The following is a 13,127-nucleotide window of genomic DNA, read 5'->3' as shown; positions in this document are numbered from 1 at the left end:
CCAGGCAGAGAGGTAGCCACACGGGGCGGGCAGCCTGCCGGCCCTGGGCCTCCCCGTTTCCTCAGCCAGAGGGCCTGCAGGGCGACGCCTTTCTCTTCCTCAGCGTGTGAAGCTCAGGAGTTGGGCCTCCCCGGATGGCCTGCGGCCTCTGCCTTTGCCGCCCTGGAGGTGGGCGGTGAGGCCCCAACATGGGAACCCAGCCTCTGGCTCCAGAAAATAATCAGGCCCTAAAAGAGAGCCCTAAGAAAATTAGACAATGGTTCTCTGTTTCGTGATTTTAAACCTGATTTTGCTGCCACGTTTGGCAAAGTTAGGGCCACTGTATTTTCCCAGTAGTTCCAAGTCTGGGCCATATGCCTGCTTTTGAGGAGAGACCCTCCGAGAACACAGATGCCCCCAGGCCACAGAGCAGGTCGTCAGGGCTGTCACCACCTTGTTCCCTGTGGGTGGTCTACAACCAAAGATGGTCAAAAGCATCATTTGTATCCTCAGTCAAATCAAGCACTCAAAGACACTGATTTTTTGGTAAGATTTAAATATCCAAAGTATATGACAAATGCGAGTTCACTGTCAGAAATCCTCACAGCATCTCACACGCGTTTCATTCTACAGATGACGCACCAGGGAGAACTTTTCAACTGAGATTTTTAAAAGCCTTAGTCTTTGGTGTATTTTTTTAAGTTTTCAAACTGTAAGTATTGGGCTTTGTATTTTGATGTAAACTCGGAGTAGTGGCATTTGGGGCCTGTGACCAGTAACCAAACCAAACTTGTAACCGACCATGGATCTGAATAAACCTGTTCTCGGTCCTGAGTCTTGTGGTGCCTGGCCCCGCCCCCAGGGTGGCCTCCTACATGGGGTCCTCTGCACACTCAGGGGCTGCGGAGATGCCACTGGGCACCCAGCGTCCCTCACCATGGGATTCCCTTGGGCAGATGCAAACACGGACGTGGCTGTGATGGGACAGGGCAGCCACTGACAGGTCTGAGATGTGAGAACACTGCCTACAACTCAGTGGGGCAGACATGGTCTTCATACTAAGAGCTAGGATCCTGGGACCCGTGTTGCAATTTCTGTGGCTTCTGCAGGGGTGCGTGTGACCAGGGAACCGAAATGCACTCACCAACCCACATGGCCTAGCCCGAGTGTTAAATGTCCCCCTTTCCCTGGGCCAGGCAACTGCTTTGGTCAAATTCTATGGAAATAGGAAGTAAGACAGAGTTTCTACAAGTTCACATTGATAGATTACGGGCTTTTGTTAACAAACTTCGTGAGATGATGGTCTGGGGTCTGCTGTCCGTGGCACCGGTCCCTGATGACGCCTCTTCTTGGCCTCCCCTGATGGACATCCGCCTGCCTGCGAGGGTAGGACCTGCCCCTCCACAATCTCTCCAGGGTTCTGCTCGCCCCCAAGCCTCACTTCACCTACACACCCATTAACCATAGAACAGCCACCTACTGCGTGCCACCCTCAGCTGTGCTGGGACACGTGGGGGACCTCATGGTGCAAAGTCCAGAAGTCAAAGATCGAAGCAAACACTAAGGTCAAGGAGGGGCCAGCAGACTTACCTGGTGGCGCACTGGTTAAGAATCCGCCTGCCAATGCAGGGAACACAGGTTCAAGCCCTGGTCCGGGAAGATCCCATTTGCCGTGGAGCAACTAAGCCCATGTGCCCCAACTACTGAGCCTGTGCTCTAGAGCTCGCAAGCCACAGCTACTGAAACCAGTGCGCCTAGAACCCATGCTTTGCAACAAGAGAAGCCACCGCAATGAGAAGCCCGCACACCGCGATGAAGAGTAGCCCCCACTCGGCCAGGGTGCCAGTGGTTGGGCCTGGGGCCTGGTTTTGGGGAGGGTGGTTTGGGGCCCATGGTGCTCAGTGGCTTGCGCCCAGGGAGCTGAGCGGATGAGGGCGATGGGGACCCTACCTTCACGATGACCCCGAGGTAGTTTGCGGGGCTCTAGCTGCACAGTAGAGAAAGGCATGGATGGAGCAGAGGCAGAAATGTCACTGAGCCAGATGCTGAGACGCCGAGGTTCACAGCAGAGAAAAGAGGCTGCCTACCCAAGGGCCGAGGACGGGTATTTACAGGATGAGGCTGAGGCACAGGAGGTGGGGAAAGGTGATTGGAAATAAGAAAATGGTGAGGCAGCCGTTCTGTGAGGGACACAGGTTCTGAGGGGCAGTGCCTGGCCTGACGGCATAGGTGGAAACTAAGTCCCGTGACTAGTTTACAATTAAATTCTGGTTCCCTTCCTTCCCGGCTGCGCGTACATGGTCACGTTTGCCTCATCAATAAAGAGCAATGCAGGTCAGGTGCCTGGAGCCTCAGCTTCCCAATAAGCATCACGTTCACGTGCCATTCTGAGTCATCTTCCGGGGCAAGATGGCCTGTACAGGTTACAGAGACAGAGACCCCCAGGTCACAGACGATTAAGGTGATGAACCCCAGCCCCTTTATACGTCCCCTTTAAAAACCACTAACTCAGAGGCCACGTTGCAGTGGGTCTGAGGCCTGCCCCCCACTCCCTTGCTCGGCACCCTGCAAACAACATCCTTAGTTTGCTGCAAAGCCTGCCGTCAGAGGTTGACTTGCTGCCCGCAGGTACATGAGCCCAGTGCTCGGTTTCAGTTGGAGGGTTGGTGGTCCTAACCACTCACCAGCTCAGCTCGAACTGGACACAGCTGATACCAAGTTCCTGAAGCAACAACTCAGGCAAAAGTCTTACCGTTTAGGCCCCGTGCCACTCAGAGGATACGCAAATTTTCATAAAAACAATTCAAGCGATGCTGCAACTAGAGAAAGCCCGCACACAGCAACGAAGACCCAACGCAGCCAAAAAAATAAATAAATTTTTTTTAAAAAGCAGCTGTTGTTAAAAAATTGAAGTGAACTTGGTCGGGGAAGGCAGATCATAGGTGGATTGGATCTAGCTGATGCCAATCCTCAGGGCCCTTGGTTTCAGAGCTGCAGCAGTGGAAAGGCGGGGGGGGGGGGGGGGGGGGTCGCGGCGGCGGGGGGGGGAGGGGGGGGGGGGGGGGGCACATCGAGGGGGGACACACCCGAGAAGAGGCTGCTGGCCCGGCTCCCGGAGGTCAGGCTGAAGATGGGGGTTGTCTCCGTGTTTCCCCTCACCTCACCGAAGCCTCTGGTGGTTTATGCCAACTGCCCAACCCCTCAGCTCCCCCAACACCCCGATTTTCACCCTCTGGCCACCACCCCAACCGCTGCCAAAGGGTCAAACCTGGTTGCCTCTCAGAGCCCCCGGCTCTGGCCTCCGGGCGGCATCTCCCAGCCCCGCAGCCCACGCTGGACTCACTGTCCTTCATGACCTGTTTCCCATGAGGCATCCAGTAACATCCAAGCGTCTGTGTCCTACAGAACGTCCTCCGGAAAGCTTGGGGTTTGTGTATCTGAAATCTCCAACAAGACCCGAGCTTGGGGCAGCCAGTCAAGGGGGAGCTGCTGACTCAGCTGGCCCCACCACCCGGAAGTGGCCTCTGACCTCCCCTTCCAGGAGGCCAGGGGTTTCTGCTGGGCTCTCAGGTGGTCTCTGAGGGTCTGCACCCCCTCCCTCCCCACCAGGGGACCCCCGCCCCCCCCAAGCCTCCCCTTCCCTCCACCTCCCAGGCTGGACTAAGAGCCCCCTCTGTACTCACCCGCCCTGGTCCACAAATAAAAGCAAAGAGATACTTCTTGTCACTTGTGTGATGCTGGGCACTTCAAGATGCTGAATAAATACTTGTGACTGATTCTCCGACGTGTATGTTTGCTCCTTGTGGACAATTATTGTACTTTTTCTCTCCAGCACTGAGCAAGCACATAGTAGCTGCTCAATAAATAACTTATTTTACCTATTATATACACATCCAGCTTCTCACATCTCAGGAATCAAAATATGAACTATTGGATAAATTAATTTGTACATGAGCAGAAAAGGATTAGGATAGGAAAAGGTGCTCTTCAGTCTAACGTTGAACAAAAACCAACGAGGAAACGTGTGGTCACTGTGTTGAAGGGACCTGTCCAACATTCAGATCATAGACGGACGTATAAGAAAGGGCTAAAACTAGAACTGTCAAGAGAAAACACAGGAGTAAATATTCATAACTGTGAAGTACTAATGGTTTTTCAGATATGACACCAAAAGCGCAAGTGACAAAAATTCAGAGAAATGAAACTATGTACAACAATATACATGTTTTCCCATCATATTACTTTTTTTTTTTTTTTTGCGGTACGCGGGCCTCTCACTGCCGCGGCCCCTCCTGTTGCAGAGCACATGCTCCGGACACACAGGCCCAGCGGCCATGGCCCACGGACCCAGCCACTCCGAGGCATGTGGGATCCTCCTGGACCGAGGCATGAACCCGTGTCCCCTGCATTGGCAGGCAGACTCTCAACCACTGCGCCACCAGGGAAGCCCCATATTACTTTTTTTTTTTTAAACCCTTTTCTGCACATTGCTTTCCCTGTTCATAAATTGGAAATGTAATAACACTTGCCTTGACAAATTTATTTCAAGGATGAAATGAGATAATGCACAGGAACTCTAGGCTCTTATATGACTGCAAAGGAGTGGAGGGTGCCACATCGCAGCCCTCAGCTGTGGCTGAAAAGATAGTCATCATTTCCCATGTGACACTTGTTTACTTAAATCAGCAGGTAATTCCAATTCTAAAAATATTCCCCCTGAGAGTCAGTAGGTGAAAACGTTTTCTCCCTGTTAATTGAAGCACATCTTACGGTGCTGACAATTGGTGCAGCAGAAGGAGCCTCCTCTCGGACTGCACACCTGGCCCTTACTGTCACTGGAACAGTCAGCCTGTCCTTGATTTTGCCCTGGAGGGTTAGGATGGCCCAGGAGAGCAAAAATAGGATGAGCCCAGAAAATACTGTGTAGCAATAAAAAACAAAGGCAGGCAGCTCATGGAAGCAACCTAAATGCCCATCAGCAGATGAATGGATAAAGAAGATGTGGTACGGGGCTTCCCTGGTGGCACAGTGGTTGAGAGTCTGCCTGCTAATGCAGGGGACACGGGTTCGAGCCCTGGTCTGGGAGGATCCCACATGCCACGGAGCAACTAGGCCCATGAGCCACAACTACTGAGCCTGTGTGTCTGGAGCCTGTGCTCTGCAACGAGAGGCCGCAATAGTGAGAGGCTCGTGCACCGCGATTAAGAGTGGCCCCTGCTTGCCACAACTAGGGAAAGCCCTCGCACAGAAACGAAGACCCAACACAGCAAAAATAAATAAATAATTTAATAAACTCCTACCCCCAACATCTAACAAAAAAAAAAAGAGAAGATGTGGCACATATATACAGTGGAATATTACTCAGCCATAAAAAGGAACGAAATTGGTTCATTTGTTGAGACGTGGATGGATCTACAGACTGTCATACAGAATGAAGTAAGTCAGAAAGAGAAAAACAAGTATCGTATATTAACGCATATATGTGGAACCTAGAAAAACGGTACAGACGAACTGGTTTGCAGGGCAGAAACTGAGACACAGATGTAGAGAACAAATGTATGGACACCAAGGGGGGAAAGTGGCAGGGGGGTGGGGGTGGGGGTGTGATGAATTGGGCGATTGGGACTGACATGTATACACTGATGTGTATAAAATTGATGACTAATAAGAACCTGCTGTATAAAAAAATAAAATTCAAAAAAATAAAAATAAAATGCTAAAAAAAATAAAATTAAAAAACAAAGGCAGGAACTCATGAACTCCCTGGAATGTTCTCTAAGACCTGCTGTTAAAACATAAACCAAGGACTTCCCTGGTGACGCAGTGGTTAAGAATCCGCCTGCCAATGCAGGGGACACGGGTTCAATCCCTGATCTGGGAAGATCCCACATGCCGCAGAACAACTAAGCCCGTGTGCCACAACTACTGAGCCTGGACTCTAGAGCCCGCGAGCCACAACTACTGAGCCCGTGTGCCACAACTACTGAAGCCCGCGCGCCTAGAGCCTGGGGTCCACAACAAGAGAAGCCACTGCAATGAGAAACCCGCGCACCGCAATGAAGAGTAGCCCCCGCTCGCCGCAACTAGAGAAAGCTTGCACGCAGCAACAAAGACCCAAAGCAGCCAAAAATAAATTTTAAAAAACCAAAAACATAAACCAAGTTGCAAAGCAATATGTCTGTTATGATCCCATTACATACACAGAAACAGTTGAAGGCCACTGCAGACAAATGAGTCCTACCCATAAGTGTACGAGTGTAAGTATGTAAACACAGAGAAGGCTCAGGCAGTGGCCATGCCTCGCTCGTGACAGGGAGCAGGGTGGACTTGGATTTATCTGCATTGTTCGAATCATTTCTACCGAGGAGGATATACTTCTGTCCTTGACTCCATCACATTTGTCTATTTCTCTGCATGTCTGGTATTTACTAGTGTAATTCAGACCTTGCCGATGATGTGTCATTGAGACTCTGGGTTCTGTTATCATTCTCTGAAGAGTGTTGAATTCTGTTCTCTAGACAGTTGAATTATGGGAAGATCGCCATGGACTTGTGGAGACTGGGCTTTAAGTTTTATTACGGCAAACGTATTTTGATCTTTTCCTTAGTCTTAGTGCAAATCCCTCATTTCTAAAACACAGTCTTTATTCCCAAAATGTGGCCCTTTGGGGCCAAAATGGAAAACTGAGGCGTTTACCAAGCTTCTCTATCAGTTTCCAAACTCGGTCTCCCCTGGAGTTAGGCCATTTCGGCCTCCAGCTCTGTCTTGCCCTGGGACCTTTGGAATCTTACCCCTACATGTGCATTTCAGGCCAGCCATGTACTTGAAGGGGGTTTTATGGCCCCAAACTTCCCAGCGCCCCTCAGTTTGCATCCTTCGCCCTCTCCAGCCGATAAGGCTGTGGCTTCGTGTTCGGGTCTGGCTGATCAGGAGACCTCAGGAGAAAACAGCCGTCTTTCAAGAGCTGCCTTCCTCCAGTTTCTGCCTGCTTTTTGCTCTTCTCCAGTGCTTTCAGACAGCTGTTTCATGTATTTTGTCCACATTTCATAAAACACGAGGGTTCTGCGATTATTGCAAGTGGAAATTCTACCTTTTGATTTTTGAATCAAAATCTTACCATCTAAAGTCGTATCATCTTGTAATTGTATCATCTATTCAAAAAGTGAACTATTAAAACACAACCAGTGGGACTTTCCTGGCAGTCTAGCGGTTAAGACTTCTCCTTCCAATGCGGGGGGTGCGGGTTCAATCCCTGGTTGGGGAGCTAAAAGCCCACATGCCTCGGAGCCAAAAAACAAAAAACAGAGACAATATTGTAACAAATTCAACAAAGACTTTAAAAATAAATGGTCCACATCAAAAAATATTATAAAAAGCCAAAAAACCCCACAAGCAGTGAACAAAACTAAATATTAAGACCTGTAAAGGCAGACGATTCTCTGTGGTTTAAGTCAGAGAATGCCATCCAATTAAGTCAGGTGTATCACCCAGGCCCCGCCCCGCTGCACACCTTGTCCCGGGTACCCAAGCCTCGCCCCTCAGGCGCCCCGCCCTGCCCCGGCGCCCAAGCCCCGCCCCGGCCCCGGCCCGTAGCACGCAAAGCCCCCCTCCGGGGGAGCCCGTTTCCATGGCGACGCCGAGCTGAACGTTGGTAGACGGGCCACCGAGTGGGCGTGCATCCGCAGCGGAGGCGGCTACATGAGCGCGGCGGGGGTGGCGGCCGGGCTGTGGCCCCCCAGCTCGGGGATCCCGGGCTCCCGGGGCGCGTCGCACCCGCCCGCGGTCCCTCCGTACCCCGGGCAGCACGGCGCGCCGGTCGGGCTCAGCGAGGCGCAGAAGCGGGCGCTGGACCTGGAGAAGAGGCTGCAGTTCCTGCAGCAGCAGCACTCGGAGACGCTGGTCAAGCTCCACGAGGAGATCGAGCACCTGAAGCGGGAAAACAAGGGTGAGGCGGGCGGCGCCTCAGACGGCGCTCAGACGGCGCACGAAGGCTGAGGGAGGACGCAGGGCCGCAAGTCCCACCCCGGCCACTCGGGGCTCGGCTCCCCGCCCCAGCACCAAAGCCAACTGCGGGGGGCGGGTCTGGCCGCGCCATTCCCGAAGGTAACCCGGCCCGCCTCTCCTCTCCAGGCAGGGTCAGGCGGCCTCCTTTGAAAAACTTGTAGAAGTGAAACACACCCCCAAATTACGCGTATCTAGCTTAATGAATTTTCACAAACTAAGCACACCCAGATCCGGGGCCCCAGAACGATCCCTGACACCTGGGTCATCCTGACTCGCCTCTGTCCCCCTGGAGCCCAGGCCCCGCATGACAGAGACTGCTCTGTAGACGTCACGGATGGAGGAATGGGTTCCTGGAGAGGCTCTCACACAGGGGCTCTGGCTCAGGGAGCAGCCAGAGGCATCACCGACCCGAGGGTGCCAAGGCAAAGGCTTGGTCCATGGAGCAGGGTCTCTCAGGGGCTCAGCAAGGAGGAGTGGGCAGGGAAAGCGAAGCTTCTTTTCTCAGAGTAGCCATGAGGAGGGCCCGTGCTTGTTTTCAGATCTCCACTACAAGCTAATCATGAATCAGAAGCCACAGAAGAAAGGTAAGACAGGCCCACAGGTGCCTGATGGGAAGTTACTGCCCTCAAGAGCAGGCCCCCCAGACTGCTTATGCCCACGCGAATTATCCCAGTGGGGAGGGGGCCTGGACAGCCAGACCACTCCCAGCCATGGTCTGGGTGACTTCATGCACCCAAGCACAGCAAAGTGCCACTCTTGGGGACCCCAAAGCCTGAGTTCTGTGCAGCAGGGGCAGTGGACAGAGCAGCTGGGGGTCAGGGGGCTGCCCAGGTTCCCCCCTCCCCAGCCCTGGCCTCACTATCCTGGTGAGCTTTCACTTGGACTGCTGCCCCAGGCTTCCCCAGCACAGCCCCAGCCCCAACCCCTGGTCCCTTTGGCCTTGGGGCAGGAAGCTCTGGGCACACTCCTTCCAGGGTTCTCCCTATCATCTCCACAGCAACCATGGGGGCATATCATCACCTGTGGCCCACTCACCTTGCCTGTCCCCTAGCCCAGCCTGGGAACAACCAGGTCGAGTTTTGGGCTCCCCTCCCCTCTTACTTTTGGGACCAGGTCTGACATCGGGAGGTGGTCTGAGTGGTGAGTGGTGCCCGCCTGGAATGCCCCAGTCTGGGGTGTGCCCAGGGCTCTCTTCCTGGGAGATACGCAGAGGATGGGGTGGTGAGGGCCCTTCTCCAGTGGGGTGGCACAGCTCCAGCGAGCTGATGTGGGCACGTAGTGTCAGGGGTCCCCTGATGGGACCTCGAGAGAGGGCGTGCTCCCATTCAGGTCCCACTGCTTCTTCCGTCCCCAGCCCCATGGCCCTGGCTCCCTCTGGCACTGGCGGTGTCTGGGGCTGCCTCACCAGAGTGTGGGGGAGGGCTGGGACCTGCAGAGCCAGGAGGCGGGCACAGGTGGGCCTGGACCTTCAGCCACGGCAGCCGTGCAGAAGCGCTGGGACCTGCAGGGATGGGAGCCTCATTGCTGCCACCTTCTGCTGACCCCAAGCAGCCCCCACAGGCAGCATCTCCAGTTCCAGCTTTCAGTCCAACAAGTCCATCTCGAATACAGTGGTGTCAGGTGAGCACACCAGCACCTCTGTGCTCAGGGTCGGGGAAGAGCAGGTACAGACCTCAGGGCCCCCGGGCCTGAAACGGCAAGTGGGGTGCTGAGCCGAGTGCTGAAAGCCCACGGTGGTCCTCTGTGGGGCAGACCTCGGGAGAGCGCCTCTGCCAGTCCCCATGGGCTTGGGGGTTAAGGAGTAGCTGAGGGACCAAGGAGGGTCCCCAGGTGCCCTGTGAGCTGAAACCTCCAGGAGGGAGCTGAGGCCAGGGGACAGGTTAGTGGGTCGGCTGGAAGGAGGCCTGAGGACAGGCCACAAAAGCAGGACAGGCTTGGCTGCCAAGGCAAGATGGTCAGTGTGGGGCATGAGTCAGGCAGAGCGTGTGACAGAGGAGCCCCGAGTGGTCTTCATTGCTGCTCACTGTGTCCCTCAGAGCAGACAGGACATGGGTGGGCTGGCCCTCCTACAGAGCCTGGATTTGTGGCATTTTTGCTGAGTGAGGGGCCTCATCCCAGGAGAGCAGACCTGCACAGGCTGGGCCACCCAGACCTTCCCTTCCGTTTCATTTTGCCCGAAATGGGGTTCAGAGTCAGGGAACAGATGCTGGCTACCCCACCCCGGCCTTTACCGAGGCCCGTGAGGAGACTGCCCCACGGGGTGTGTGGGGCTCTCCCCACTTCAGCTGCTCGGGGAGCCACCTCCACCACTGCGTCCGCTTCAGAACATTTAGGCACCCACAGGCTTCACCCTACTCCCGCATCTGTGCCTCCCAGCGGCCCTCAGAGGGAGGCCATTACCATCTCCCCTTTACAAAGAGGAAACTGATGCAGGGGTGGGGCCCCTTGGGTGCATACAGCTGACTGATGCCCAGTGACTGGCCCTGTCTGCGTCTGAACCTCAGCCAACTCACAAGGCAAGGCCAGGGCCCAGCGCACCTCCTCTAAGAAGCAAGACTCGAAAGCTGACGTTCCCCAGAAGTTGGACCTGGAGGAGGAGCCCTTGGTTGCTGCCCTGCTTCACAGCAGCAGGGTGGACAAAGCCCTCGGGGCACAGGGGCTGGCCAAGTAAGGCTCCGTGAGCCCAACGGGACAGGGTTGCATTCAGCAGGTTCACACCCTGGAACCAGCCAATTGCTTTGCCCTTCCAAACGGGCAGGTCTTCAGAGGGAAGCAAGCTCATGAAAGCCGGGCTTACCCATCTGGTGGACCCTGCCTTCTCCTCTCCCCTGGGGGTCCTGCACGGTCCCTGCGCTGACCTGAGCCCGCAAGAGGGGCCAGCAGCAGCCGCTAAAGCATTCTCTCAAAGCACAGAAACAAAGTAACTTGGCCTCCACATTAGCTTGCTTTTTGCCAAGAGAACCGTGAGTCAGGTTTGGGCTCCACCCTGAGAGCTGTGCTGGCCTCTGGAAGGCACAGGGCCAGCAGACCAGAGCAGGACCAGTCCCCGGTGACACCCGAGTTCCTGGGACTTCCTGGGAAGCAGCAGTGAGCCTGGACTTTGCATCCGAAGAAGGGACCCTGTTGTCCCCTGGGTAGTGCCACCAGCAAGCCAGGCTCCTGCTTCTCTGCAGTCTTTAGGCTCCCCCCTCCACCAGCACCCTGGGTTTGTGGTCAGGACTGAGGGCAGCCAGGCAGCTCAAACCACATCTGACTCTTCAGTGTACCTTGAGGGGGGAGGAAGTGACGGGCCCGGGTCAGAGCCAGCCCCAGAGACCCACCCCCGCCACCTGGTGCCTGGAGCACCCTGGTAGGCGGAAGGGAGCCAGGCCCCCAGGAGGCCGTGGAGATGACCCTCTTACTCACGCTGGAGCAGGTGCTGCCCCGAGAGGGGGTGTGAGAGATCACCTCCGGTAGGCCGCCTCTGGTCTGCTCTAATGGCTGTTTCAGAGACAAAGTGGAGAGCTCTAATCCAGCAGCCACCTCGGTGGCCGGCAGCCTGCACAAGGGCAAGCAGGTGCCAGGGGTGCCCCCCCGCGATGAGACTGCCCCTGCACCTGTGCAAGCCCGCCACACTCCAGCAGTGCGAAGTGGTCATCCGCCAGCTGTGGAATGCCAACCTCCTGCAGGCCCAAGAGGTGAGGCTCGGCTGCAGGGCGCCCCGGGGCCCCCGCAGCCCCACCCACCGTGTCTCTTCTCCCTGCCTTCCAGCTGCAACACCTCAAGTCCCTCCTAGAAAGGAGCCAGAGACACAGGGCTGCCCTCGAGGAGGCCGGGCCCAGTTCTCCCAAGTAAGTGCCCCATGCGGCCCACTGGGTCACAACAGGGCCTGCTTGTCTGGGGCTCACGGCTGACTCGTCCCTCCCCAGGGACCAGGAGGCTCTGCACCCGGGGGCCATGCTGCTCCCCAAGGTCGCCACCAAGGGCGTCTCTAAGAAATGGTGAGTCTTACTGGCACAGGAGGTAGGCAGCCTCTGAGCCCAGGGGCCACAGGGCCGGGGAGGGCGTCCGCAGTGACCCCCCACCCCCGTCCCCCAGCCTGATCCTGAGCCAGGCGCCTGTGGCGGAGTGCGCCATCCTGCCCGCACTGAAGCAGAGCCTCAAGAGCAACTTCGCCGAGCGGCAGAGACGGCTGCAGGCGGTGCAGAGCCGGTGGCTGCACTACTCGGTACTCTGAGTGCCAGACCCATGACCGCTCACCCTCTAGGTAGCACTTCCGAAGAATCCTAGTACGTTTACGCCAGCCTAACTTCCAGACCAGCCAAACCCACGGCAGATAAAGCGCGTGGTCTCAGGGCTGAGGAACTGTTTATTTCTTTGCTCGGTATTTCTGCACTTACACACACGTGTGCATTATGAAATAAGCATGAGCCTACCTGTCGAAGACTGGAAATAAAGCTCGTTTCTCCCTGTTGTGAGTCTTGTTCCTCACTGGCCATCAGGCACTGCTGCCCTGAGCGCCCCTAGCTCTGCTCCCTGCCATGGGCAGGGCCTGCTGGGCAGTCACCCTGCTTGCTAGGGCCTTGCGGCTGCCCTGTAAGAAAACAAGCTCCGGGACAGCCTGCACACTCTTTCTGGAGTGCAGGGGGCTGCCTTCCCGGCATGTAGGCAAGACACTGTCCTGTGTCCACTGACGAACACAGCTAGTGAGCGGCCCCACCCAGACTGCCTTCCTCCATGGACGGCTAGAGCCACGGCCACGGGAGAAGGTCCTCTCCTGTACACTGGGCCCCACCCTGCAATGGCCTCACACCACCCCCTCAATCGCCAGAACAGCAGCTTCAGCGCAGACCCTTGCCTGGCAGGACAGTCCTCCTGGCCCAACCGGCCATGTCCTCAGTGCCGATCTCTGACGCTTCTGCTTTGGGGAGCAGGGAACCTGGGGGTGAACCAGGACAGGCACGTCTGGGCATCGGTGGCCATCCCCGAGGTGGGGGACCTGGCTCAGCCCTGACAGTGCCCTTCACTGGATGGAGGGCCCCTGACTTGCAGAGAGGGGGGACACAGTGACAAATTCATGACAAACACAGGAATAATAAATTTATTATAAGAACCACAGAAGACACGGTAATGCACATACAAAAGGGGGGAACCTCTCATCGCCA

At 55.7% G+C, this 13,127-nt stretch overlaps 1 protein-coding gene across 1 annotated transcript; it reads left to right on the top strand.

Moving 5' to 3' along the window:
• Positions 1-7,592: 7,592 nt before the first annotated feature.
• LOC114899781 (coiled-coil domain-containing protein 74B-like) lies at positions 7,593-12,294 on the top strand. The gene is given in 9 exon segments (XM_029230842.1): positions 7,593-7,924; positions 8,523-8,567; positions 9,544-9,603; positions 10,488-10,650; positions 11,473-11,545; positions 11,547-11,660; positions 11,734-11,813; positions 11,892-11,963; positions 12,061-12,294. Coding segments are annotated over 9 exon segments (993 nt in total). The 5' UTR covers positions 7,593-7,677; the 3' UTR covers positions 12,200-12,294.
• The last annotated feature ends 833 nt before the right edge of the window (positions 12,295-13,127 follow it).

This window comes from Monodon monoceros, unplaced genomic scaffold, assembly GCF_005190385.1.
Source record: "Monodon monoceros isolate NGI ecotype Baffin Bay Population unplaced genomic scaffold, NGI_Narwhal_1 Super_Scaffold_1, whole genome shotgun sequence".
Classification (NCBI taxonomy): Eukaryota; Metazoa; Chordata; class Mammalia; order Artiodactyla; family Monodontidae; genus Monodon; species Monodon monoceros.
This window is presented reverse-complemented; position numbering and strand designations above follow the sequence as displayed.